The sequence below is a fragment of the Manis pentadactyla genome, chromosome 3, assembly GCF_030020395.1.
Source record: "Manis pentadactyla isolate mManPen7 chromosome 3, mManPen7.hap1, whole genome shotgun sequence".
NCBI lineage: Eukaryota > Metazoa > Chordata > Mammalia > Pholidota > Manidae > Manis > Manis pentadactyla.
Genome location: NC_080021.1, coordinates 214,639,519 through 214,665,855, shown reverse-complemented (window position 1 = coordinate 214,665,855; position 26,337 = coordinate 214,639,519). Strand labels below are relative to the sequence as shown.

General features: G+C 53.8%; 1 protein-coding gene across 3 annotated transcripts; it reads right to left on the bottom strand.

Annotated features, from left to right (window-relative positions):
* Positions 1-1,554: 1,554 nt before the first annotated feature.
* On the bottom strand, positions 1,555-26,156 carry URM1 (ubiquitin related modifier 1). 3 transcript variants are annotated; one of them, XM_036913754.2, is made up of 5 exons: positions 26,032-26,156; positions 21,897-21,967; positions 12,276-12,357; positions 10,896-11,106; positions 9,470-10,547 (listed from the first exon to the last, which is right to left on the bottom strand). In XM_036913754.2, exons 1-5 carry the CDS (start codon positions 26,064-26,066, stop codon positions 10,479-10,481), a joined length of 468 nt encoding a protein of 155 aa, XP_036769649.1. In that variant the 5' UTR covers positions 26,067-26,156; the 3' UTR covers positions 9,470-10,478. The 3 variants fall into 3 exon arrangements, with proteins under 3 accessions (XP_036769648.2, XP_036769649.1, XP_036769650.1); XM_036913755.2 differs by having other exon boundaries at positions 10,896-10,944; XM_036913753.2 differs by lacking the exons at positions 9,470-10,547; positions 10,896-11,106 and adding an exon at positions 1,555-1,882.
* Positions 26,157-26,337: the final 181 nt, after the last annotated feature.

Genomic DNA, 26,337 nt, shown 5'->3' with positions numbered 1-26,337 from the left:
TGGAATCCAGGCACCCTGCTCCCCAGACTCCAGCCCCAACTCTCCACCTTCATCCCCCGAGCTCGCCTCCAGCTTCTCTAACCACCCCTCGGCCCCCCTCACCAAACTTCCAGTGATGCAGGCAGCTCGGGCAGGGGGCAAGACAGCCCCATGGAAAATGTCACAGATTCCTGGGGACTTGTCATACAGTGTGTGGGGGTCCCAGAGGGCCCCAGCCAGGACGGCCTCTCCCTCCCTCACTGCCTGGTTGTGGGGCCAGAGAAGCACTCACCTGGACAGAACATCTTGGGGTCCTTCTCGGCCTGGGAGGTTGATGGCACTGCTGGGGCCGTCTCCTGCACAAAATGACTTCCCCACCGGTTCCTGCTGCTGAGAAAGACTGGTCAGCAGGCCCTCAGGTGCCAGACTGCCCTTCCCGGGCACAGATTTTCCTGGCATCTGCAGGGCAGGAGGGGCACTGGCAGGGGGTTGGGCAGGGGGGCAGGGAACAACTGGGGCAAAGGTATCTCTTGGAGGGCTTGTCCCCAGCCCCTAACCCCACTCCCTTGCCTGACACTGCAGACTAAGGGTCCAGGAAGCCATGGACCCTCGGGAGTCAGGCGAGGGTTGAAGTCACAGGCTGAGCCCAGGTCTCCGCCCCACCCAACTCCACCCCTGCAACCGGCCAGCACGGCCCAGGCTGAGGTGTTTGCTTTTCCCGTCCTCACACTGACTCCATTCAGAGGCCTTTCTCCTCCCCCAGCCAGTGTGGCCAGCAGGCCAGGGCGCCAGGGAGAGAGATCACCACCCACCCTCCCTTCTTCCCGACCTCATCCTCTCTTGGAGACTGGGCAGATGGGGCCCCCTCAGAGGAGGAGGTGGTGGCAGGAAGACAGGGCACGAAGTGAGGTCAGGAAAGAAGAGAAGAGGGACAGGGTGACGTAGAGCCTGGGGGTGAGCAGGGCTCCTAATGGAGGGCCCCAGTCAGAGGTGGGGAAGGGGGGGTGTAGATCAGGAGCCTGGGACAGAGGCTGGCACAGGGGGCAGGGAGCGCCTCCGCAGGCTGACGCAGGGCCTCAGGCCTGGCTCTGGGCCACCAAGGTGGGCAGAGCCCAAGGCAGACCCTGAGGCTGGGAACCCCTGACCCTCACCTGAAAACCAGTCTCCTCCTCATCCCCAGAGCTAGGGCCTGGTCTGGGGCCAGGGGCAGGAGGAGGGTGAAGAGTTTCCCCAAGTCAGAAGGCCGGCCGTGGGGGAGGCATCTCAGGGGGTCCTGCTCTTTGCTCTCTCTCTGTCACATTGGTACATAAAGGGGGTAGAAAGGTCAGATGAGGCCTTTCAGGCCCGTGGGAAAAACTCTGCCCACTTCCCTAATGCATATTTATTGGTGTGAGACACTGGGGTGGGAGGAAGCCCCCTGCCCCCACCGGCCGCCCTGCCAGGCCAGGTTAGCACTAAGAACAGGCTTCGTGTCACCCAAATCCTACTCTTTGTCTCCAGATTGGCTCCAGAGTCCTCCCCCTTCCCTCCTCCCATTGCTCTCCCCACTCCCCCTTTGGGGTTGCCAAGCAACTGTGGAAGGGTAGCTGAGATATTTTCTTTATTACAAGCAAAAGCAAGACAGCATCATGGCCCCAGGAGGGGAGCAGGGTGGGGGCTGGCAGAGGTGGTGTCTTGTGCTCTAGGGGAACCTGGCTACCTCAGTGTGCTCTGGGCATGGGCAGTGAGGAGACAGGGCCTCACAACACAAGAGAAGTTGGCAGATGGAAGGGAGTGGTGGTGGGAGCACAGACACCGATCCAGTCCGTGCAAGAATGAAGGAAGTGGCGGGGCCAGGAGACCCTCTACACCAGCCGTGCATTCTGTGCTGAGCCATCTCCTTTCCCTGGACCTAAGTTTCCTCCTTGATGAGATGGGAACAATAACATGTATTATCTCATTTAATGTTCACATGAACCTCAGGCGACATTTATTTGTCCCATTTTACTTGTTGGGAAACTGAGGCTCAGAGAAGGGGAAGCGGCATACATGCCTAGCAGGTAAGAGGGAGAGGTGAGATTCTTGAGTCCCAGTTCTTTTTAAAATAACAGCTTTATTGAAATGTAATTCACATTTCATAGAATTTGCCTATTTAAGATGTAACATTTAATGGCTTTTAGTATGTTCATAGGGTTGTGTAACCAGTATCGCCATCAATTGAGCATTTCCACCACTCCAGACAGAAACCCCACACTCGTTAGTCTTCACTCCCCATTCCTTCCCGACTTCCCCTCCCTCCAGCCCTAGGCAGCCACTAATCCGCTTTCTGTCTCTCTAGATTTGCCTATTCTGGATATTTCTATAAATGGAATCAGACAATGTCTGAGTCTCAACTCTAACCTCTGATGGCTCCACCCTCCCCGGGTGCTGGGTAACAGAGTGAGACAGATCAGGTGGTCAAGAAAGTGGGCTTTGCTGCTGGATAGACTTGAGTCTAAAACCTGGCTCTGTCATTTAGTAGCTCTGTACTTGGGGCAAGTAGCTTCCTCTCTCTGGGCCTGAGTTTCCTGCTCTGTAAAATGGGGCGAGTAAAGGCATTTCTCATAAAGCTGTAGTGATCCGTGAGAAGTGCTTAGCCCAGCATCCAGCTCTTAATATATGGTAGTTGTTAACTGGATTACAATGATCCATGCATCTTCCTGTCTGTTTATCCCTTCACCTAGACATTTAATAAAAGTTAGCACCTTCTAAGAGTCAGGCATTGTTTGAAGTGCTGGGGATAAAGCAATAAACAGGATGTGATCCCTGTGCACATGGGCTGTCTTGCATGCTAGTGGAGAGACAAATGACAGCCTGTGAATAAGAGGCTTTCAGAGAGTGATACACACGATGAAGACCACAGCACAGCATGATGAGGTGAAGCGTCCCACCTTAGTTTGGCAGGCTTCCCTGCCCTCCTTCACCTGTCTCCTGGAGAGGAACATCTTTTTTAACTGAAACATGCTGTGCAGGGCAGAGGAGGTCTTAGGATCCCCTCTGAGTGGGAACACTGGCTTAGCTTTGTCATCTTCTGAGACTGGGAATGTATCAGGTTGTCAAGTCATTTCTGAAGGCAGGCCACTTGGCCAGTCCCCATGTAAGAATACTGGCCACTCTTAAGAGAGTGCTGGGCACAAAAGGGGGAACTGCAGCCCAGAGCAGGCAGGGCCTGGCTCCGGGAGGCAGAGAGAGGTGGCAGAGCTCTCTTCTCCATAGCAGGCTGGGAGGCTAGACCACAGTGGAACCTGGGTTGATGAGAGCATTTGGGGACAGGACTTCAGGGTTGGAAATATCCAGCACAGAGGTACAGCCTGATTGACAGACCGCCACAGCTGCTCTGGTCTGCCACACTCCAGGACTTGGGCCTGCTTTTGAAGCACAGGACTGAGGCCACAGCATGAAGGAAGCCGCCTTTTTGCCTCGTCAATACACCCCCTGAAAGGTCCCTGGTTCCACACCTAGAGCCTCAGCTGACCGGCTGCATTTGTGCACCCACAGGCAATTCTTTATTCATTTCAGCTTTCATCCAAGTGTCTCAATGTCTGTTTTTTCACCCATCTATCTGTCCATCCATCCACCCATTCATTTAATTATTTCAATAAAGCATTCATTCATTCACTCATTCATTCATTCAGCAGACATTCAATGAGCATATCCTTTGAGCTGGGCACAGTGTTTGGCAAAATGACAGTCCTGGGGGGATGGGCATGGCACAAGGAACTGGCAGTATGGGCAACTTTGCCAGCTTCTCCCTGACAGCTAGTCTTTAAGGGACAGGGAGACAACAGAAGCTAGAACAGTTTTGTGTGTGTGTGTGTGTGTGTGTGTGTTTTGGAAAATAACGATAAAACCTTACTGTAAGCAAATGCAAGGTGTGTTTGGATCCTTCCAACACCACAACAATCTCTAGGGAGGTAGGATAGACGCAATGGCCCCACTTCACAGAGGCAATAACTAAGGTTCTGTCTATGGGAATTCACTTGCCCTGGAAGCCTAAGGCAATGCTGCTGTTTCCAGAAGTTTCCCCGCATCTTCCCTATTGGAATGAATCACTCAGTCTTCTATAATCACATTGAATTTTGCTAATACTTCAGTTGAAGTGTTTTCCTGTGGCCCTGCTACTTTCATTTGAAGCTGGCTGGATATTTGTGTGTCCACCTGTCCACTGGAGGGTTATTTCTGGGGAAGCAATGTCAGACTCTTTCTCTACCCCCTACCTCAGCCTCCAGCAAACACTCGGTACACCTCACGTGCTCACTAAATGTTACTCAAGGCCAAGCAAGCCGCCTGAGGACACCTGACATACTTTGTGATGCTGCTGGGCCATCACCTGGGCCCAGGCCACCACGAGCTCTCACCTGCAAACCAGCAGCGGCCCAACTGGTCTCCTGTCATCCAGCTTGCCCCCTGCCCCACCTGACCACGCCCGACCCCATTCTCTACCCAGCAGCTCAGCAAAACGTTTAAAAATGTAAATCTGAACTTGTCAGACCTTTCAGGACCCCCCACTGTGTTTAGGATAAATTCACAAATCCTCCGAAGGTTCTAGAGGGCCCCGCCAGGTCAACCCCAGCTTTAGGGGGCACTTTCTGTTCTCCTTGTGCTCCAGCCATGCCGAATTTCTTTCCTTTCCAGAGTCCCCAAGTTTTTTGCTTGTTGCCTTCGGGGCGCGCTGTTCCCTACTCCTGGAACAGTGCCTGCCGCAGTGCCCTGCCTGCCTTTCCCAACCTCCCCGTTCCCGGGGTGGTCCTCCTTCTCTGTGGGGACATCGGCATGCTGCCGAGTTCCCGACCAGCACGCAGCAGGCCTCCTCTCCTATAAATATCCTCCAGGACTAGCAGAACTCCTCTTGGCTCCTGTTTACCTGAGGGGAAGAGGCGAACTGACCTGCCTCTGCCCAGGACCGAGGACTTTAAATAGTGCTGACACACCGGGAGGCGGAAAAGCCCTCCTCCTAGAATGTGGCTGCCGGACCAGCCTGGGGGTTCTCCACTCGTGCAGAGACCACTGTGGCCTGCTCCATCAAGACTGTGTCCCTGCCAGCCTGGGCCGGGACTTGGACAGGGTTATAAATTACAATTGTAATCGCCGTTTTGAGTGTGCGTTTCTGAGGTAGGAGTTAGTGGGACACAGGCAGACAGAACTTGCCACCCCAGGGAACCAAGATCAAGGTTTAGCAGCCTCCAGAGATGCAACCCTGAGAAGTGCAGCATCCTAGTCGATAACATTTCTGTCAGTTCCCTCTGTATCGCTGCTAAGTAAGGGCTGGGAAATTACAGTGTGCAGCAGCCCTGGATTTCAACTCTGACTGCATCACCTGCCAGCCGGGGGTTAGGGACCTAACTGCTACCAATCTCAGTTTCTTCATCTGTAAAGTGGGGCTGATAATAGCACCTACTTTCCCAGGGGTGTTGTGAGGAGTCATGAGGTAGTGACCTTTAAAGTGCTTACTTAGTGCCTGGCACAGGAGGCGCTTGTGGTTGGTTATTCCTGCTATTGTTATTGTCGGATGGAGCACTAGGAGGAGTTGGACCGGGTGGCAGTGCTCCCCCTCTATGAAACCCCAGCTTTGAGTATTACTCCCCAGAAACCATATTTTTCCAATTTTTATAAGAAACTCCAAGAAGTGTAGGTGGTTTATTTTGAAGTCGCATGGACAGGCAATGACTGGTTGGGGGAGGGTACAAAGATTACTAGGACCCACTTCCTGTTCAAGTGGAGAGAAGACAAACCAATAATCACAATTCAGCAGGGGCACCAGGTGAGGCAGTCCACAGACTGTGAGGAGAGGACTTCAGGACAGTGGCAGGGGTGTTTTGGGGGTCTGGGGAACACTGGGGTCCTCTCCTTGGGGTGAGGAGGGCAGGATGTATGGGAAAAATTGGCCACACACTTCCACCCAGGCTGTGAGATTTGTGGGGAGAGACAGGCTGGCTGAGCTCTGCAGGTGAGAAGCTGGGTGTGTGTTCCCCCAGTAGATGAGAACCTTCTCTGCGCCCAAACTGGCTGGGGTGCAGGTCGGGGCACATCAGACCTAGACAGAGCCCTGCCCTCCTGGACGGGTGGGCTGTCCAGTGGAAGAGACAATGACAAGACAGGCATCAATAAATTCCACGCCCCTCTCCCCGCCCTGCTCCCCGTCCCCCTAGGAGCCTGCAGGAGGCAGCCTGGGAATCGAGCCCTGTCCTTTGTGGGGGAGAAGGCAGTTTCTAGATCCCTAGTTGGGGGTGTGGTCTGGAGATGGCATCTTGAGCCTGGGGGTTGGAACTGCATCCCTTCGAATCCTCAGCATAGCCTTTTAAGGGGGTGACCCTCTGACCTCCAGACGGCCCCCTCCACACCTTCCAGCTAGAAGCCCTTGAGGCAGGAGCTTAAGGAAGCACGGCTCTAGTGGCCTCAGGTTTAGACGCAGATGGGAGGACAGGGTTGGCCCGAAAAAACCCTGGTGTCCCTTGGGCACTAGTGGGGAGCTCAACCAAGGCCAGGGGCCTGGGTCAGGTCCATGGGAGTGCAGGGCTGAGAAGCGGGTGCCTGACCCAGGAGGAGGGAGGGGGTTATGGGCAAAGGGTTCAGAGGAGGGAGCAGGCGGGGCATTGGGAGTCTAGGTCGCAGGGTGGGGGTGGGAGGGAGAGGGGTCCGGCCAGTGCAGAGGGGGGCGCCCCCGGGGAGGGGCACGCTATGTCTTTAAGAGCTGCCTGAGCGCAGGTTGCAGCTGCCTGGCCAGCCCGAGAGACAGCGGAGATTCATTACCCGCCGACACAATGACCATTGATGGCCCCGTGGCGTTATTCAAATCCAGTACCAATTGCAGCCGAGCCCCTTTCTCCGCGCCAGGCCCGTATTGTTGGAGCGGCCCACTAAAAGCCCGCCCCGGCCCCGAGCCGCCAGAGGCGCCCGCTCGGGTTCAGCCCTGCGCCTCGCCATCCCGCCGGCTCCCGGCCCGGCTCCCCGGGCGCTGCAGGTGACCCGGCGGCGCATTCCAGCGCTCCCCGCCGCCCCGGCCACGGCGGCCACCGCCACCGCCGGCGCCCTGGCCGCGACTCAGCCACAGGGAAGCGGAGAGCGCCGGAGCCGGTGCGTGCGCGGGGCTGGGCGGGGGCGGGGGCCCGAGTCCAGCAGCTCGGACCCCGAGCTCGGAAACGCGACCCGGCCTCGGGCCCCTGCTTTCGGGATTCCTGGCGAGCCCGGGGAACCCAGGCTGGGGGCGGGGAGAGGGGAGTCGGGGTTCCCCGGGCCTGACAGAGGAGATTCCCCTGACCCGGGGCGGCGCAGAGACCCAACGCGGGCTACTCTGGGGACCCTGGGCTGCCATCGAAGGAGACACACACGCCAGGGGCGATGGGGATCCCCACGCAGGGTCGGGAGCAGCGTGCCCGTTCGTCCACCTCTTACCGCGGGATGGGCCGCGAACGCGAGCGTCTGCAAGGTAGTGGGACGCGCGGCTCCGGAGGTCCCCTAGTCCGGCGCTTTTAAGGAGCGCGGCGGAACCCCCCAGGAGCCCGGGGCCCTGAACTCGGGGGCTTCGCCACTGATTGTCCAAACGCAATTCTTGTACGGGTCTGCGGCCAACCGAGAATTGTGGCTGGACATCTGTGGCTGAGCTCTGGGCGCAACGGGGGCGGGAGCCGAAGGGACACAACTCGGCACGGGCGAGATCCCTCCGGGCGGCGGCTGGCCGGCCCCAGCGCGAGGACCGCGGCCCCGGCCGGGCGCGCGGAGGAGGAACGCCGGTCCCCGCCACCCGCGCCGCCATCCTCACCCTCGTCGTCGCCGTCGTCCTCCTCTGCGGGTGACCAGTCCTGGCTGGCGGGTCCTCCGGTCGATCGCGTCGTTTTTCCCCTTTTCAAATTTCGGCCGGGAACGAAGCTGGCACGCCGCGGCGGGGCCCGAATGTGGTCCGGGGGCCCGCCCTCGGCCTGAGCCGCAGGAAGTCGGGGGCGAAAGAAGATGCCGGCAGAAAGCGCTCGCTAACTCGTTTTGAACTGGTTCTAACCTATCCCCCTACCAATACCCCCAAAACAAAAAAGCCTACATCGACCCCCAAATCCCAAATAAAATGACCCCTCCCGCCAGCGCCTCCGGACCGACCGATGGGCTCAGCCTCCGTCAGCCTCTGCCGGAGTCAGAGACGCGTCGGGAATGATGCGCTCCAGCCGGGCAATTGCCTCGGCTTTGGAGACAACTTGGAGAAACGAACCCCTTTCATTAAAGACAAATCTTCGGAGATAGTGGGGCTTATTTATTCGTTTATTTCCTCAAAATCAGGGGTCGGAGTTGCTGGTGTGTGTGGGGGCAGTTGGTCATTGCTGGGGCTGAGCCCAGGTCACCTGTCTCTGACCCCTCACCGACTCCAGGCTGAAAATGACCCGAAATGCTGTGGAATGTGGCCCTGACCAGTTTCAGCGACGGCACAGGCATCCCTGGATGCCACGGAGAACCTACCCGGCTTGCCCAGCGCACCAACCTTCCCTACTCCTCAGCATTAATTGGGGTGCGGTGGAGGAAAGGATAGCCCGTCTATCCCCCTTCCCCCAGTGCACGTGGGAGAGGACTCCTATGGCCCAGTTTCCAGGACCTGGAATCCGAAGGGGTCAGTGGGCCGCCCCAGTGGGGCTGGGAGCCAGGAAGGACCTCCAGGTTTAGAGGAATCAGGGGACAGGCCCATCTTTTAAAGTGAAGCCACAGGGGGCCATTTCAAATCCTTTGCTCTGTTCCCTAACATAGAGACCCTGACCTCGGCATCTAGTGTGGGTTGGTCATACAGCTTCTCTAGACAGCACTTGGTCCCCAACACTGGCCTTAATTTGCACCCAGCCCAGCTCCTATCTGTAACTCCAACATGAACCCGTCCTGGCCCCCTACACACACACCCAGAGGGCTGCCACCCGCAGTGCTGGAGAGAAGCTGGCTGGTCAGGGGGTCGTCTGTCCTCTAAGCCTTGAGAACGATGTGCACACACATGCACCTGCTCCCCCAACACTGCTGGGACAACCATTTGGCACTTTCATCTCCACAGAATTCAAGAAATTCCATTTAAAATTATTGACGTTTAATGAAAAGCAAGGCTTTGGGTGAGATGTTAATGACCTATTTTTTTTTTGGTGGGGGGAGGTTTTCCCCCAGCAAACAAAGCTTTTTCTCCAGGTCATGGGAAGAGGGGCTCAGCAGTCTTATCTATGCCACCCCTGTTCTGGGTTCTAGGGCTGCTGGCTGCAGCTGGTGGGACAAAGCCTGGCCTTGGACAGACGGGTAGGGAAGTGTTCGGGGACCCAGACTGGTCCGCAGACTGGCTCTGCTACTCCCTTCTCCAGATGGCCCCATCAGATCACCCCCTCCCAGAAGTACTGCTCCCTTTTTGGGTGAAGAGTAAGTTTGAAAGCTCTAGTCTGAGGGCAGAGATGTTGAACCAGAGGCCATGGATGGAAGGACGTGGGGTGTCGCTGGTTTTGAAGGATGAAGCTAGAAGCGATGCTAGTAAACAACCTAGTCTTTTATTTGCCCAAGGCCAGCTGCTTCAGACACAGGCCCCAAGACTTCCCAAGGGGATGGAGGGAGAGGCGAACTGTCCTGTCTACCAGGTGCTGCCTGACCCCCATCCTGCTTCCTGCAGGAGGTAGGAAGGGAGATAAGGTCTACATTTGTGCCATCAAGTATCACCCCAGTTTTCAGACGCTATAAACAGTTGTTGTTAGGGAGGAAACTGAGGCACACTGACCAGCTTCATTCACCCTCCAGTCTCTCTGCCAGTCCAAGGGTTAGCCTACTCCCTCCCTCTTTCCAGAATGAGCTGAAGGCAGCCTTTTGCTGGGGGAGGGTCTCAGAAGCCCATCTGGTGGCCTGTGGGGGGGAAGGCCAGCCAGGGTCAAGGGCTGGGGATGGGGGAAGCAGGAGGAGGGATGTGGTTGGAAGAGCAGCTGCTGGGTGGGGAGGAGGGGGTCAGCACTGAATAGGGGACCCCAGCTGGGGTTCCATAATGGTATCAGTGGGGGACAGGCAGAACCCTCTGCTGTCCAGATGGGGAAACTGAGGCGGAGACCCGTCAAATATTTGAGAAGGGAGGGGCCTCCCATCAGCTATTTGGGTCCATTCATCTTCCCCACAAGACACTGTGGCCCAGGAGCTTGAACAAACGCCTTATTAGTGGTCACTCAGTGTTCAGACTGAGAGCCAAAGAGCTGGAAGGCAGCTGGATCACCTGGAGCTCCCCCTTCACTCCTGACAAACCACAGGGATTCCCTCCCCCACCTCAGCGGCGGGGAGAGGGAGTGCCTGGCTCAGGCGCCTGCCTTCCCCTACTCACGTGCCTGAGAAAGACTCATTTTTAGCACCTGGCCTCTTTTTCCCTGCCTGGAGGGAGCTCAGGGGACAGAGCAAAGAAAGCAGCCAAGGGGGGACAGGGAGATCGGCAAGCAGGGCCCAGGGGCATGTCTGACTGTTCTCTTCCCCCCAGCCCAAGGGGCACCAGGTACAGAGAGGGGCCCTTAGCCTCCGTGCAGCGTGGATATGAAGAGGACGCTGTCCTGGTCCTGAAGCTGGTAGTCCAGCTCACCCTGGTCCAGGAGAGAAACGAGGAGACAGTCAGGGGCACTTTTCCACTGTCTTTTCCACTTCCTTCCCAGGGGGGTGGCCTGACTGCTTTGGGAGAGATAGAATCTTGCAGAAAAAATGGTACCCTATATGTTAACCTGAAATCTCCAGGATGGAGGAGAGCTCACCACTTTCCCCAGCTACCCATTCCTTCCTCACTTGGGGTGGGACACTTGTGCCGCCTCAGCTTGGAGGCCAGAGTGGGAGAGAGGATCACCCAGCCACCCGATCTGGGCCTGATGAAGGCCAAGACTTTCCCACTCAATCAGTGAAGGGAGGGGCTGAGGGATGGATGTCCCCGAGGTACTGACCAGCAGTTCCCAGTCAGCATCATTAATCAGCACCAGAATCCCTGGCCGCCTGTGGGAAAGGTGGTAGTGAGTAGCAGGGAGTGAAGGGCAGGAGGCAGCCAGCAGCAGGGGTAGAGGCTTAGGCAGGTGGGCTGCAGAGAGCGTGGAAGGAGTCTTTCCTCCGGAGGTTCTGGTTAAAGACCTCCCAGGAAGTGGAGGCAACAGTCTGAGTCTAAAGGAAACCAAGTCCAGATACTCCTGGTCTTTGGGGCCAGATGGAAAATGGTACACATTCCAGCACCACCTCTCAGGCCGCAGGCAGGGCACTTAGCTTCTCTGAGCATTAGTTTCCTCATCTGAAAATGGGGTACATTTCAGTGCCTTCCCTTTGAAGGCCTTACCAGGATGAAATGGGATGATGCCTGCGAGGCGCTTGCTTGCCAGAACTTCCTGGGCTCTAACCTCAGGGAAGACTGCCAATGGTGCAGGGCTATGAATGCCCAAGGGCAGCTCTGCCTGGCCTAGGGCAGGGCAGGATGGCAGCCTTAACCCTCAGGGCCGGCTGGTGACCTCTGCTTCCAGCAGATGAATGAGTCCCACAAGTGCCCTGCTCCCCACTTTACACATTCAGTTGCCCTTGATGTAGAAGGAGAGTGACTTCTTGGCACAAAGAACTTGGCTCCTTTCCTAGGAGGCTTGGCCTGGGGACAAGTACAGAAGCGCTTTGGGCTAGGGGCAGAGGTGCCCCTAGAGAGCCCACGTGTGTGTGTGTGTGTGTGTGTGTACATGTGTGCGTGCATACATGCACAGCAACTCCCCAGAACAGTGGCCTGTGGTGTCTAATACACTACCTATTAGACATGTTTACATTTATAAATTACAAATAAACTGGGTATTTAATTCCTCAGTCATACTGGCCACATTTCAAGGGCTCAATAGTTTCATGTGCTTAGTGGCCACGATATGGGAAAGCTCAGTCAGAATGCTTCCATCACCACAAGAAATTCTATGGACACCACCACCCCGGACTGCTAAGAGATGAAAGGGCCTTAGTACTTTTCAAAGTACTTCCCATACATACTCTGAGCGCAGCTGAGGCCCAGAGAAAGGAAGTAACTGGCTTAAGGGGCCACAGTAAATTTGTGGCAACCAGAAGGTGGAGTCCAAGTTTTTTGACCTGGGTTTTTAACGGATCTCCAGTCGAGAGTGGTAACAAGAAAACAGAAAATAAACCTCAGACAGAGCTAGACAGAAGCTCTTAGCTCCTTCCCTGGCAGGAAAGGTAAGGGGAGGCTGGGGGAAGAACAGGACAGGGGAAGGCTGCGGCCGAACCCAAGGACAGGGGCTCAAGCCTCCTTCCTTCTACCCAACCCCCTCAGGGAAGGGAGGAGAGGGACTCACACGCTGTCTCCCTGGATGAACAACTCAGGCCGCTCTTTTAGCAAATTCTTCTTGATCCAGACAAGTAGGTTCCTGATGTCCCCTGGAGAGGAAGGCACAGAACAAACTTGTCAAACCCAAATGATTCCTGGCCCCCAGAACCTTGCCTAGGGCAGAAGGAAGTGAATAGGGGCCTCTTTCAGATGAGGCTGTCACGGCCCCTCAACTCGTCTATTCCCAAGGTGAGGGAATGGGTTAGGAGATCCTGCCAGAGAGGTCTTCAGAGAAAGTGGCACATGACACCTGGCACCTGGCACTGCTGAAGGGTTGAAGAGGCAATGGGGACTCAAGGCAGACGGCAGGAGGCACTGTCACAAGTGAAAGTGTCGGGAGACAGACCGCCACCCTCAAGTCCTAGAAGACGGTCTGACGCCACCACGGGCAGGCTTCTGAGAAGGTCCCTGCACCTCTCCCTCTCCAGCCGGTTCCAGGTGGGGAGGACTTGGCTTTGCTCTGGGGGGAGTCTGCATATATTTCCCTTTGTGAGGGCAGAAAAACAATTGCTGAGCTGATAACATCAGTTAATTTCCTCCGGCACAGGGAGAGAAGGATCCTTCATCAGGCACTCTGACAAATGGCTGCCCACTCCACCCCTTTCAGAGCTCGCCAGGCTGGAGGCGGCCACCCTGAAGAGGCAAGACGTTCTGGGTCCAAAGGACTTCCCCTGCTCAGCTGGACACTGAGATCCGCTGCTTTGGTTCTAGGAGAGCCACCAAGCTCTTTGCACACCACGTGGGGGCTCAGAGCCACCTATCCCCAGGGGCACCTCTCCTTTACGAGGAGCAGGGTCCCAGGCCACAGCACACTGAAATCTGGCTCTGTAAACTCCTGAAGCCTATGGCTTTACCTACGCACTCCTCAAAAGGGAGTTGCTTCTCTGCTTTAGAGGACTTGGGGGGCTGAAGGCCCTGGAGAGAGAACCAGGCTCTGGGAAGATAACCCCTCAGAGGGGTCCGCTGTCCTGGACCCACGCCTGAGACAAAGCTCAGGGCTAAGCTGGAGAAGGGCCTAGGCAGGGCCTTGGTTCCCTGCCGGGTTGCGATCCTGGCGTGTAGGCCAGGAAAGGCTGCCTGGACAAGGAGAGGGTGAGCTCTGCTCCAATCTAGGCACCGCAGTGTGTCACACGCACAGCACCAGCCCTGAGCAGGGTTTGAAGGCCCTTTCACTGGCCTGCATGCCACCCTCCCAGGAGGCAGGCTGCGGTACCTTGGACGGACTGGTTTACTCTGCTCCTTGCCAACGTCTCTGGATTGCATGCCAGCAGAGCCCAGTGGCCTGGGCAAAGTGTCCATGGACTGAGACTGCTGCCTTTCACTTCCAATTCTTACTTTTAGACAAAGCAAATCAGAGTCCTCACGGTCCCTGGAGTGGGCAGGGGATGGGCAGTGTTGCCTCCAACTAGCTGTAGTCCATTTGGACTCCTGGCTGACTTCCTTGAGCCCTCGGTTTCAGAGGTTTCCCTGTGACCTCCATCTTGACACTGCCTGGTGAGCCGCCAGCCCATACATCTTGTGGCCGCTCGATAGAGCCGCCGGCTCTGACACATCCATCAGCCAGCCCTGGCGGGCGGGGTTGTGCCTGTGTGAGCGGAGGCCGAGAGGGACTGGGCAGTGCCTGGATTGAGGGCCACCAGCTGTACCTCCACAGTCCTGGCTAGACTGTACAGAACCAGGGCCCAGTGGGGTGACAGCCCTGGCTTTCTCCAAAAGGAGGAGACTTCTGCTCCACTCTGGATAGGCTGAGGGGAGGAGCAGGGCTAGTGGTCATGCCGGGGTCATCCAAGTGATGGCACCAACACGGAGTCCCAGGGGGAAGGGCGGAGGGGGTCTGCCTTCAGTGCTGCCTCATTTATCATGATGCTCCTCTTTGCTGAGGTCATTCCCTCCCTCCTCTGTGGCCCCCAGATCTGCCCACATTCTTGATGGCCTGTTACCATGGTGAGGCCACTGCATCACCACCCGTATTGTTCCCCCATGCCTGGATTTGGGGGTGGGGAGAGGTAGAACTCATGGTTCCCTTTGCAGGCTGCAAGGGCCACTTGGCCTGGCCTGAAACACACCCCAAGGGACATCTTGCTAGGCTTGTTGAGGCCCAGACAATATGCAAATAGCCTCCAAGCCAGATGGTCGGCTTCCAAAGGCGCCCAGGGGAGGAGGAAGGGTTAAGCAGAGTCAGGGACTGGTGGCTTGGGGACGGCTCTGGGGAATCTCACTTTCTCCTTCCCTGTGTTGTCCTGCCCTCCCACTCCTACTGAGTTGATTTTCCTCCTGGGATCTTATTCAATCATTCACAAGACAAATATTTATTAAGCAACTACTATACACCAGGCTCAAGGGGAGATGGTGGCGGGCAAGATGGAGACATAGAGCTCATGGAGCTCACAGGCCGGTAGATGGACATTGCTTATTTAATTAGTTGTGATCAAGGCTATTTGCTTGGTGAGGGCCCAGGAAAAGCTTTTCTAAGGAGGTTCATTGGAGTTGAAGCCTGAACAATGAGTAGGGTGGGAAGGGGGAGTGCTCCAGGCAGAAGGAGGAACATACGGGACCCCGAGGCAGGAGGCTTGGCAGGTTCCAAGTCACAGCACAGAGAGGGCAAGATCAGCACGAGATGGGGCCAGGGCGGGAGCCAGGGGCCAGGTCACACGGCGCATGTGTGGGCCTGGAGAAGCGGTCTGCTCTGGAGGAGGCCTCTCCCTCCTCGTGAGCCCTACGAGTATTTACCAAGTGTTTTTTCCACGGGCATGAACCCAACTGCCTGGGGCTGTGCGCCATGTTTCTCTGGATACGCACGTAGCAGGACCCAGTTCAAATGTATGGCATGACCATCCCTAACTACAGCAGAGTGTGTTCTGAGGACCTGGCACTGGCCACTGCCCACAGAACCCCTGAGGTGTTTACTCAACTGCAGAGGACTGTGGAGGGAGGGAGGGAGAGGGAGAGAGGGAGGAGAGGTTAAGGGCAGGGCCACAGTCCTGGTGAGTCCATCACTTCCCAGTTATATGACCTTGGGTAAGGAATTCCGAGCCTCAGCTTCTTTCACTGTGAAATGGGAATGGTAAGAAAGCCTCGTGGAGTCTTTGTGAGGATCAAGATGACCGATACACAGCTCTTGGCACTGGGCCTGGCACGTCAGAGAGGGAATGGTTCCATGATCCAGGGGTACCCACTACGTTCTGATGCCCTGAGCTTCCACACGCTCAACCCAGGGGCCGGAAACCCTGAGGAGATGCTTAGCTAGCTTGGAGAGTAGGGTTCTGTCAACCATTACCCAGGAGGTGCTAGGCCTGGCTGGGGTTTTCCGTGGGATCCGCCTCCTTCCTATCAGAAGCCAGAGAGGGAATGAGGGACTGGGTGGATTGGGAGGAGGCCCCAGACACTGATCTTCCCTCCATTTCAGATGTTCAGATGCCTAATATGCTCCCAGGACCACCCAGGCAAAGGGTATCATGATCCAGGCTGTGGGTGCTGGGGCCAGACTGCCCCTGGGCCCGTGGCTCCAGAGAGGGAAGCGAGCACCCAAACACAGGCTTCCAGTGCAGGAAGCCTGTGGGTGCTGGGGCCAGACTGCCCCTGGGCCCGTGGCTCCAGAGAGGGAAGCGAGCACCCAAACACAAGCTTCCAGTGCAGGAAGCCTGTGGGTGCTGGGGCCAGACTGCCCCTGGGCCCGTGGCTCCAGAGAGGGAAGTGAGCACCCAAACACAGGCTTCCAGTGCAGGAAGCCTCGGGCTCCGGCCTGCCCGTCCCAGAAGGAGAAGTGACAGTGGCTGCTGCTGAGTCGGGGTGACGGAGAGTCGGGGCTCCAGAGCTAGAAGGCCCTGGGCTATGCCCTGGGTGGCCTTAAGCAGGAAGCCATTTCACTTCTCTAGGTCGGAGGGTCATCCTCTGACAAGTGGGGATGGCACCCCAAACTCTGAAGAGCTGCTGGAAGGATTCAGGCATAATGCTAGCAGCAGGCCCGGCAGAGTATCGACCCACAGAACATGCATCCATCTGCTTTAGGACTCTTACCCTCAGGGCTTCCAGAACCCTGGAGGCTGCTGGCAAAGCGGCACCATGCAAGCCCCTCTTTGCACCCTACAAAGGCTCCTACCAGGGTGCCTCACCCCGGTGGACTTGTCCTTGTCTGGGGACACTGATCACCCAGTGTGGCAGGGCCCCCAGCAGTAGCTGCTTGGGCCAAAAGAGAACAATCCCAAGGTCCTAGCTGACATTGAACCTGGCTGCGACAAACCCCATCAGCCTCTCTTCGAATGCCTCCAGAGATTTTCTCCAACCAGAAATCTGCCTTCTTGTCACTCCCACCCCCTGAGCCGGGCTGGTCCATAGAGACCGCACCGCGACTGTGGCCCCTCTTCCCCACACTGTTCAGGCTGGGGAGAGACAGATCCCTGAGGTCTTCCCTCCCACAGGTTACACTGTTCCATTCCCAAGTCCACCAGGCTCCAGGCTCTTCTGGGAGCCCAGGCCAGGCCTTTGCTGCAAAAGAAGAAAGAGCTGGGATGGGGGGGTAAAAGAGAAGAGGGTAGAGGCAACATCAGAGGGACCATTTACAAGTGAATGGGGGTAAGAATGGAGCAGTTTGTGGGCTCAACTGGCCTCAGAAGGAGGTTTACAGATGTGTGAGGGGACGCTCCTCATTGTTTAATTAAGCAGAAAGTGGATCTTTTCAAAAGCAATTTTGCACAGGGACTGGAAGGGATGGGGGGAGAGGAGGGCAGTGGAGAGGGGATCAGCAAACAGGCCCCAGAGCAGAGAAAGGAACAGCTGGCCCCAGAGAGGCTGTGCAATGCATGCTAAGCAGTTTAAAGCTCCAGGGAGCTCCCTCCAGCTCCTGCCCTCCCATGCCTGCCACCGTTTAATACAATGGCAGGGCAGAGGAGAGGGACAGGGTGAGGTGAGGCAGACATCTCCTCCTGGGGGCCAGGGCAAGTAATGCCCACGCTGGGGCAGTCTATCCCCCAATGGTTTGTTGCTCCAGGCCACTGACCAACCACAGGCTGGGAGCCTTGGGTGGAAGGGATCTGTGGTGCATAAAAGCCAGCTCTCAGCTCCACAATGCCCAACACTGGTGGTTGCCTACCACCCCCGGCCAATCAAGGAGGTGCCCTGTTCCCCAGAGACAGATGTTAAGATGCCCCCTACATGTCCAACTTCTCACTGGATCAGCTGCTCTCTGCTTCCCACAATTGTATGCTTGCATCTGGAAGCAACTTTATCAAACCGTACATGTCACATAAATAACCAGCTCAATAAACACCAACCTCCCGTTTTACAGATGGGGAAAGAGAGGCCCGAAGAAATAAGTGATTTGCCATTGCTCACTGCCATCCTCTCACCTCCTTTGGCCTTGCCCATCGTCTTCTCCCAAGTTGGCTGGGTTGGAAGCTCTGCCCTGGCCCAGCACCCAGGGCCTTGGGGTCCCCTTGTTTATGAGACTGGTCACAATCCATAATCTTATGGCTGCTATTTTCTCTACTGGAGTCTCCAAGACCTGCTTGGCCAAGTGGCAGCCCCCAAGCTGGGAAGGCTGCCAGACAACAGATCTGGGCACAGGCTTGGGGGAAGAGTAAGATTCCTAGCAGCACCCGTTGGGCTCCTGAGTGCCAGGGTAAGGCCTGGCAGCTGCCAACTGGCTCTGTGACTGTGATGTGACCTATGCTGCTGGGCACAGCAGGGCAAAAATGGGAACCAGAGGCAGATCCAGAGCCAAGTGCCCAAAGACTGAGCCAACAGGCCATTTCAGCTTCCCTGCCCGGCCCTGCTTCCTTTTCTTTCATCCCAGAGAGGGGAGGCTAGCCCCAGCCACCCCCTAAGCAGTGGATGGAGGATGAGGAATTTAAAACCTGGGTCTTAGCTCAGCTTCCCTACTTGAGTAACTCTGGACAGGTCACTCTCTCTGCGGTTTGGTTTCCTTGATGATAGATAATATCAACTGGGGTCATTATAAAAATCAAAGTAGCTGTTGAAGGCATGAATAAATGAATCACCGAATCAAAGTGCAGAAACTGGAAAATATATTGCTGGTGTAAGATGTTACCTGATTTAGGGAGCCTCTCAGGATAAATGATGATGGGTTAGCGGCACCATGCAAGGACTCTAGAGATCCGGAAACCTGGTTCTGAATTCCAGCTCTGTGGTTAATAACTGTATGACTTGGAATAAGATCCATAACACGCTGGAGTCTGGGTTTTCATTTTTTAAAATGGGAGTAATAATGGTAGCTACAGCCTAGGAATCTGTGACAATTATTTGCCCAACCAATTGGAACCAAGTGGGGCTTTGCCTACCATGCCAGACTCAGCCCCTTAGGAAACTGGCCATCCTTTGGTTCCCTGATCATCCTGAGGTCTTTTACCAGGAGGCCTTCACCAGAGCTGTCCCCTTGGCCTGGAATGGGCCACATGTATCTCTGCTTGCCCTCTAAATTATTAGACTTCTTCTTTGCATCCTTCAGACCTTTGCCTCAAAGTCACCTCTTTTAAGAGGACTTCCCTGACCACTTGTCATCTTTTTCAAAGCAGCCTTCTGCTCTCCTCATGCCAACGGCTACCACCTGTACAGTCAGATTTTTATGTCTTTCTTGTCTATTGTCTGGCTCTACTGCCATTACACTGTGAGCTCTATTAGGGCAAGAATCACATCTGTTTTGCTTAACACCAAAAACAGAGCAATGGTACAATGCCTGGCACAAAGGTGGTACTCAAAAACAAGATGTATGGGGAAATGACAGCCTCTTCAACAGCTGGTGTTGGCAAAACTGGACAGCTACATGCAAGAGAATGAAACTGGATCACTGTCTAACCCGATACACAAAAGTAAATTCGAAATGGATCAAAGACCTGAATGTAAGTCATAAAACCATAAAACTCATGGAAAAAAACATAGGCAAAAATCTCTTGGACATAAACATGAGCGACTTCTTCATGAACATATCTCCCCGGGCAAAGGAAACAAAAGCAAATATGAACAAGTAGGACTATATCAAGCTGAAAAGCTTCTGTACAGCAAAGGACACCATCAATAGAACAAAAAGGCATCCTACAGTATGGGAGAATATATTCATAAATGACAGATCCAATAAAGGATTGACATCCAAAATATATAAAGAGCTCACACGCCTCAACAAACAAAAAGCAAATAATCCAATTAAAAAATGGGCAGAGAGGCTGAAAAGACAGTTCTCCAAAGAAGAAATCCTGATGGCCAACAGGCACATGAAAAGATGCTCCACATCACTAGTCATCAGAGAAATGCAAATTAAAACCACAATGAGATATCACCTCACACCAGTAAGGATCGCCACCATCCAAAAAACAAACAATAACAAATGTTGGCGAGGTTGTGGAGAAAGGAGAACCCTGCTACACTGCTGGTGGGAATGTAAATTAATTCAACCATTGTGGAAAGCAATATGGAGGTTCCTCAAAAAACTCAAAATAGAAATACCAGGAATTCCACTTCTAGGAATTTAGCCTAAGAATGCAGCAGCCCAGTTTGAAAAAGACAGGTGCACCCCTATGTTTATCGCAGCACTATTTACAATAGCCAAGAAATGGAAGCAACCTAAGTGTCCATCAGTAGATGAATGGATAAAGAAGATGTGGTACATATACACAATGGAATACTATTCAGCCATGAGAAGAAAACAAATCCTACCATTTGCAACAACATGGATGGAGCTAGAGGGTATTATGCTCAGTGAAATAAGCCAGGTGGAGAAAAACAAGTACCAAATGATTTCACTCATCTGTGGAGTATAAGAACAAAGGAAAAACTGAAGGAGTAAAACAGCAGCAGACTCAGAGAACCCAAGAATGGACTAACAGTTACCAAAGGGAAAGGGACTGGGGAGGATGGGTGGGAAGGGAGGGATGGGGGTGTAAAAAAGAAGGGGGGCATTATGATTAGCATGTATAGTGTGGGAGGGGCACGGGGAGGGCTGGGCTGTACAACACAGAAGACAAGCAGTGATTCCACAACATCTTACTACGCTGATGGACAATGACTGCAATGGGGAATGTGGGGGGAACTTGGTGATGGGGAGAGTCTAGTAAACATAATGTTCCTCCTGTAATTGTAGAGTAATGATACCAAAATAAAAAAATTAAAAAGTAAGAAAAAAAAAAAAAGATGTGCCAACTACAGAAAAGAATATAATGTTTACTTCCATCCCTGGCATTTGGTGAACATTCAGCCAATGGATGAATGAAAGGGACCTGGAATCACTAAACTTGGAGCCTTCCAAGCAAACACAGGGGGAAATGAATCATAACTTGTGAGGTTTTAATAACTTCCCAGCCAGCTCTTCAAGGTTGAATCTTTGAGAGGCTTCTTCTGAGCGCCCCCTTTTCCCTCCCAGGGTTGTGTAGCCATCTACCAAACTACAAAACAGTCGCCTTTATCACCCTGGCTTTCCCCACCAAGGACACACACACCTCCAATCCTGACATATAAACCCAGCCTCATGCTCATCCCCAGCTCAAGGAGGGGCAGTGCCCTATTCTGGTGAGTGTCCCTCGGTCTCTAAATGTGGCACATAGACCCATCCTACGTCACTGCTCTCCAACCCAAGGGGCAGAAAGCCTGGCATCCTGTGAATCTGGGCAGTAATTGATTCCTGGCAGATATGTGTTCAGTTCTTGAAGAATACTGTCAAGCCTCACTTGACCATTTTCTACTGTCTGCCTCCAGCAACCTCATTCTCCTGCCTCTTCACATGACTGATTTCCTCTTCTCCCCAGAAGTATCTCAGCCCTAGGGAGAGATGGGATCCTGTTCCTCAGCATTCTGCTCTTGCTAGGGGATCCCCAGCTAGGGCTGCAAAGCACTTCCATGGCTGTGACAGCCAGCCTCCTGCCTTCAGGCCACACTGCTATTTCCCAGCTGGATCTCTGCAGGTCTTCAAACCCAATCAGTCTGAAGGCAGAGAAACAGACTCTCATTCACGTCTGTCTCCCCAGCACCTGCGACATGTTCTGCCACATGGGAGGTGCTCAATATCTTTAATGGTATTTGTTAAAGATGAACAAGTATTTGAATGGACAAATGAAAAGACCCCACTGTCTCCCTCAGTCAACTGCTCTTCTCCAACCTTATATTTGGCTGGATACTTTTCTTTTCTTCTAATTCTTCTAACCATAATGGGAGCCCATCCACATTGCCCCATTCTTGATGAAGGTCACCACCTTCAGGAAAACATCTCTTCTGCTGTCATCTAATAATGAAGATGGGAGGCATAGATTGCTTAATCCTCTTGGCAACCATCCCCACTTCACAAATAAGAACACTAAAGCTCAGAGAGGTGAGGGCACTGGCCTAAGGTTCTAAGGAGATCCAAAATGGTCTGTCTGAATATAGAACCAGTGCTCTAAGGACTAAGCTATGGCACCTCCTTACTACAAAGCTGGCTGATGCCAGAGAGGAAGCGGAAAGGGTACTCTGGCGATCTCTCTTCCTCCTCCTCTCCTCCCTCCCACTGGCCAGGAGAATCCCACCCACTCCCACTTGACTGGGCTGAGTCTACCCCTGCAGACTCCTGCCCAGTGGCCCCCAGAGAAGGGCTCAGAAAGCCCATACTCACAGGGCTCCTCCTGTCCAGGTAAGGTGACCTGATGTTTCTTTACACCGTCAAACAGGAGCTCCGCACCGCCTCTGCAGAGGGCCAGAGAAAGACAGCCAGGTGAGCTCCTGCAAACACCAAGACTGAAAACTGAGGAGGGGGTGGCACTAGAAGACCAAGAGGTGCAGAGACCAAGGCTCAGGAACTCCTCGGGTACCAGGGACTAATTCTCAAACGTGACTTTCTGAAGTGGTCAAGTAGGATGTAAATAACTATGACCAATAGTCAAGGACCTGAATTTGCAGACTCCTGTTCCTGCTCCTCTTCCTCAAGAGGCGGCATAGCATACAGGTGCAGCGCACAGGCTTCAGAGCTGTCACCGACAATGGAGAACAGGCTCCACCTCTGCCTGACTCCCACACCTTGGCCATGTGACTCCATGTTCTCAAGCCTCAGTCTTTCCATCTGCAGAACTAGTGAGAAGCCCATGAGGCATGCCGGAGCCCCTGTGTGCTGAGGGGTTCCCTCTGAAATGCCCTTGCTTGTGTGCCACCCACTGCTGGCCTGGTGGGCACACCACAGTGCTGGAGGGTAAGAGGCTCCACTGGGCTTAGCAATAGCCTTGCCATTTACAAGACTGTTCTTCATTTCATTTCATCCTCAGGGGATCCCTGGGAAGGAGCGAGGGAAGCAGACATTACTAAACCTCCATCCAATGGAGAGGCAGACTGAGGCCTGGAGAGGTTAAGGTCACACAGGCAGTGGCTGAACTAGGATTTGATTTCTAACTGGTTTCTGCTCAGCTCCAGCAGCCCTGGCAGAGAAAAAAAAGATTTTTTAAAGGTCAGTAAGCCCCCTGAGGGTAGAGTTTGGTTCACTTTTGCATGCCAGCATTTGGCCAAGGGAAGGCTGGGACGGCAGAGATGCTTGGAGCTAAGCCCAGACGCCAGGGCTTAAGATGTGGCCACCAGGGCTCTTTCAATGCCTGCCCCACACTGTTTCTTCCTCTGGGTCTCCTGAGTCCATCTCAGCCTTCACACAGACCTTAGCTGAGAAGGCCTTAACAGACTTTCAATGAATGTGATGCTTCCCACCCCACTACCCTCTCCCAGTTTCAAAGAACAGAGATGTCCTGAGACAGTCCACTGGAAGGCAAGGCAAGGCAAGCATTGTCATGGGGGAAACATGGGGCGACTGTCATCCAAACAAGGTCACGCTTTGTTGATGCAGAAATGTGGAGGGGGAGAAGAGGCCCATCTGTGGCCGTGCGCAGGGCCATTTCAGCTGTGAGCCTGCACAGAGCCTCCATTTATCCCCTTCCAAGAGCCTAGTTCTCTTCTGGGTGGGGGCTGGCACATGCAGCAGCTGGGGTGGGGGAGGGTGACAGGCAAGGGGCTCAGGAATTGGGGGTCAGAGAAGAGCGGTGGGAACTGGAGGCACTGGGACCCAGGCAAACAACCAAGAGTGGCCAAACCTGGTAGTGCCAGGCTCAGAGGCTGAGGCTGTTTTCCCCTTTACAAGCGGATGAAGGAACAACCAGTTTGACTCAGAGAATGACCTGCCACTGCTGGGTTCACCAGCCCCCAGGAAGGGGCTGGCAGTTCTGTAGGCCCATCTGGAGGGGAAGGTGCATGTTCAGCCTCTACAGTGATTCAGAGAGGCAGCCAAGGGGCGTTTTGGCCCCAGAAGAGAACCACAGCCAAACTCTCTATGCCCTACAGGATTTGCTAATCAAACTCAATTAAGGAGTTATATCTTAAGGTACTTCACCTTCCCTCAATTTCCCAGTTCTTGGTGGGCATGTTTGTTGGTACCAGTGACTGGTATAGACACTCCCAAGACTACCCTCACTTTTTCTAGTTTATTTTCATCTTTTTATTTTTATTTTTTCCTCTCTGCTTCCTGGAATGCAAACTCTGCCTAAAGCTAGACCTGGCATACAGTAGGCACTCAAGACATACGTGCTGAATGAATGAAAACACCCATTCTTCCCACTTCTTCTCTAACCTCAATGGTCTACCCTCCCCTTACCAATCAACACCTCCCAGGCTCAAGAAGGAAGAAAAGGGAAAAGGAAGAGGGGATCTCATATCTGGGCTGCAGGGATACAAAACACATTTGTACTATACACTTTGAATCCTATGTGACCTGAGAAAATGTTTTGCTAAAGACAGTTCAGGAGAAGAGGCAAGACAAAGGATGGCAGGACTAGTCACTGACAAGAGGGAGAAAGCTATGGCAGGTCTTCTAAAGAGTCTATCAGAGCTGGTGGGGCTGAGGGTTCATGTGCTCAGGGGAAAGAGGCAAAGTCCTAAGCTGGACTCTTCAAGGAGCAGGGTGGCATGCAGGGGCAAAATGGACAGAAAGAATGGGCAAGGCAGCTTCTTTGCAAATCTGCTCAGGTTCATAGTGATGGGTCAAAGAAGTGTGCTAAGTGAGGTAGAAAATAAAGACCAGGGGCAAAAAAATGCAATGAAACAAAAAGAGAGAAGGAATCTGGGTTTGGCATGCATCTTGGGCATTCCTGCTTCCCAAGAAACTGCAAATCTCCTGGGACACTGTGGTGGTGGGTGGGGGTATTAGGAGGTGGAAGAATGTTGTCTTGCCTTGCTGGGGCTCATTATTGCTCTTGGAGGTAAGAAAGGCTGAGACTAGAGATGGCCAGGCTAGAAAAAGGGTAATTGAGCTAGTCAGTAAGTTCTGGTGGGCAAGAACCACATCTTCTTCTGACTTCCCCATTGCTGCATGCACAATAATTGGCAGACAGAAGACATTTCTGATGAACAAATAGCATGTCTGACTGAGTGAGAATGAAAGGTAAGCTGGCTGTAGATAAACTTCCACACTGGCAGTATCTCCCTTTTCAGCTCTGCTGAGGCCCATCAAAGTAGCAGAGAACTAGAACCTCCAAGCTATGAGGAGTATAGCTAGGCCAAGAGTCAGTGAAGCAAAAAAAAAAAAAAAAAAAAAAAAAAAATAGCCAGAAGGCCAGACCGGCACAGTCTAATTGGACCCATGGGGCCAGACAATACCATCAATTAAAATGCAGTTAACATTCATAAGACTACCCGCTTCTAAGGGACATAAACGCTGAATACTGAAGGGCATGGACAGAGTTCTATTTATCTTTGTATCCTTGCCTGGCTCACTGCCTGGCACATGGTAGGCATTCAATAAATGACTGGTGAATAGACTACCCAATGAAGAAAATGCATCAAATAAACTTAAACTAGACGCATCCAATGGAAGGAAAGGCATTTATAGGCAGAGGTTTTAGATTTTCATTCCAGATTTTCCCTTTCCTATAACCTTTAACTTGTTTATCTTCACACACACACACACACACACACACACACCCTTCTTTTAGGGTCTCAGTTTCTTTGCCTTGTCTCTAAGCTTTGCAGTTTCTGCAAATATCATATGACAAACCTTCTCTCTGTAAGGGGATGGAAGATAGTGGCTTGAGAAGATTTCCTCCCTAATCTGTGCTTCTTCACTTACTGGCGTGTGTACCCCAATCCTGCACTTTTCATCTTGTGCATACTGTCCTGTCAGGGTTGGTCTCCTCCGCTGTTCTTATTTAACCTCGTATCTCCACCTGACTCAAGATCTTCAGAAGCCAATCAGCAATTTTACTTAATGTTCTGAAAGGGGCTCAGGTCTGTTTAACACCCCCAAATCTTGGCGAAGAGGAAAAAAGGAGTTCCGTCTTGCCCACACAGCCCACGAGAAACAAGCTCCAAGAATCGTGCAAGCGGAAATCGCTGCCCGAAGGAAGAAATCAGGGGGTGAAGGGTGGTCCTTCTCGGTTCTGGGAGCTCAGATGCCAGACACATGTGGCTGGTCCAAAAGGGTACTGGCAAAGAAGGTAGGGAGACCGCCTGCTAACCATCATGCCTCTTTAGTTTGGCAGGGAACAGGGCACTGAGGAGTGCCCAGAGCGCACCTCCACGCCGGGATGTGCGCCTCTATTCCCGGACATACGGCCTCGTCGCCCAGGGAAACCAAGCCTCTTAGACTCTCCGAGATAGATGGCGTAGCTCTGGGAAGACGCCGGGAACTCGGCGTTTCGGTCGTTACAGGCCCCAAGACAGAAGGAGGGAGTTCCGGGCCCGACGACTTCAATCCATCCCACGGCACCCCAGCTCTGACTCACCCGAACTCCACCTCTACTGACAAGGGCGCCGCCATGTTGATGAAGCCAAGATCACAGGAAACTCCCCTCAGCTTCCGGTACTCCCGCCCCACTTCCGCTCGCTGCGGACGGAAGTGGCGGTGCTCAGGGCGCTATCCTCAACTATTGGAGGAAGGCCGGAGGGAAGGTCACGGCCACTGGTGGGGGCTTTGGAATTGGTGCTTCTCTGCTCTTCAGGGGCCGGGCTCAGAGTGCCGAGGTGGGCGGCTCTTTGAACGAGCCATAGCTAAGCGGAGGAGTTCCCCGGCATCTTTGCGCAGTTCCTGT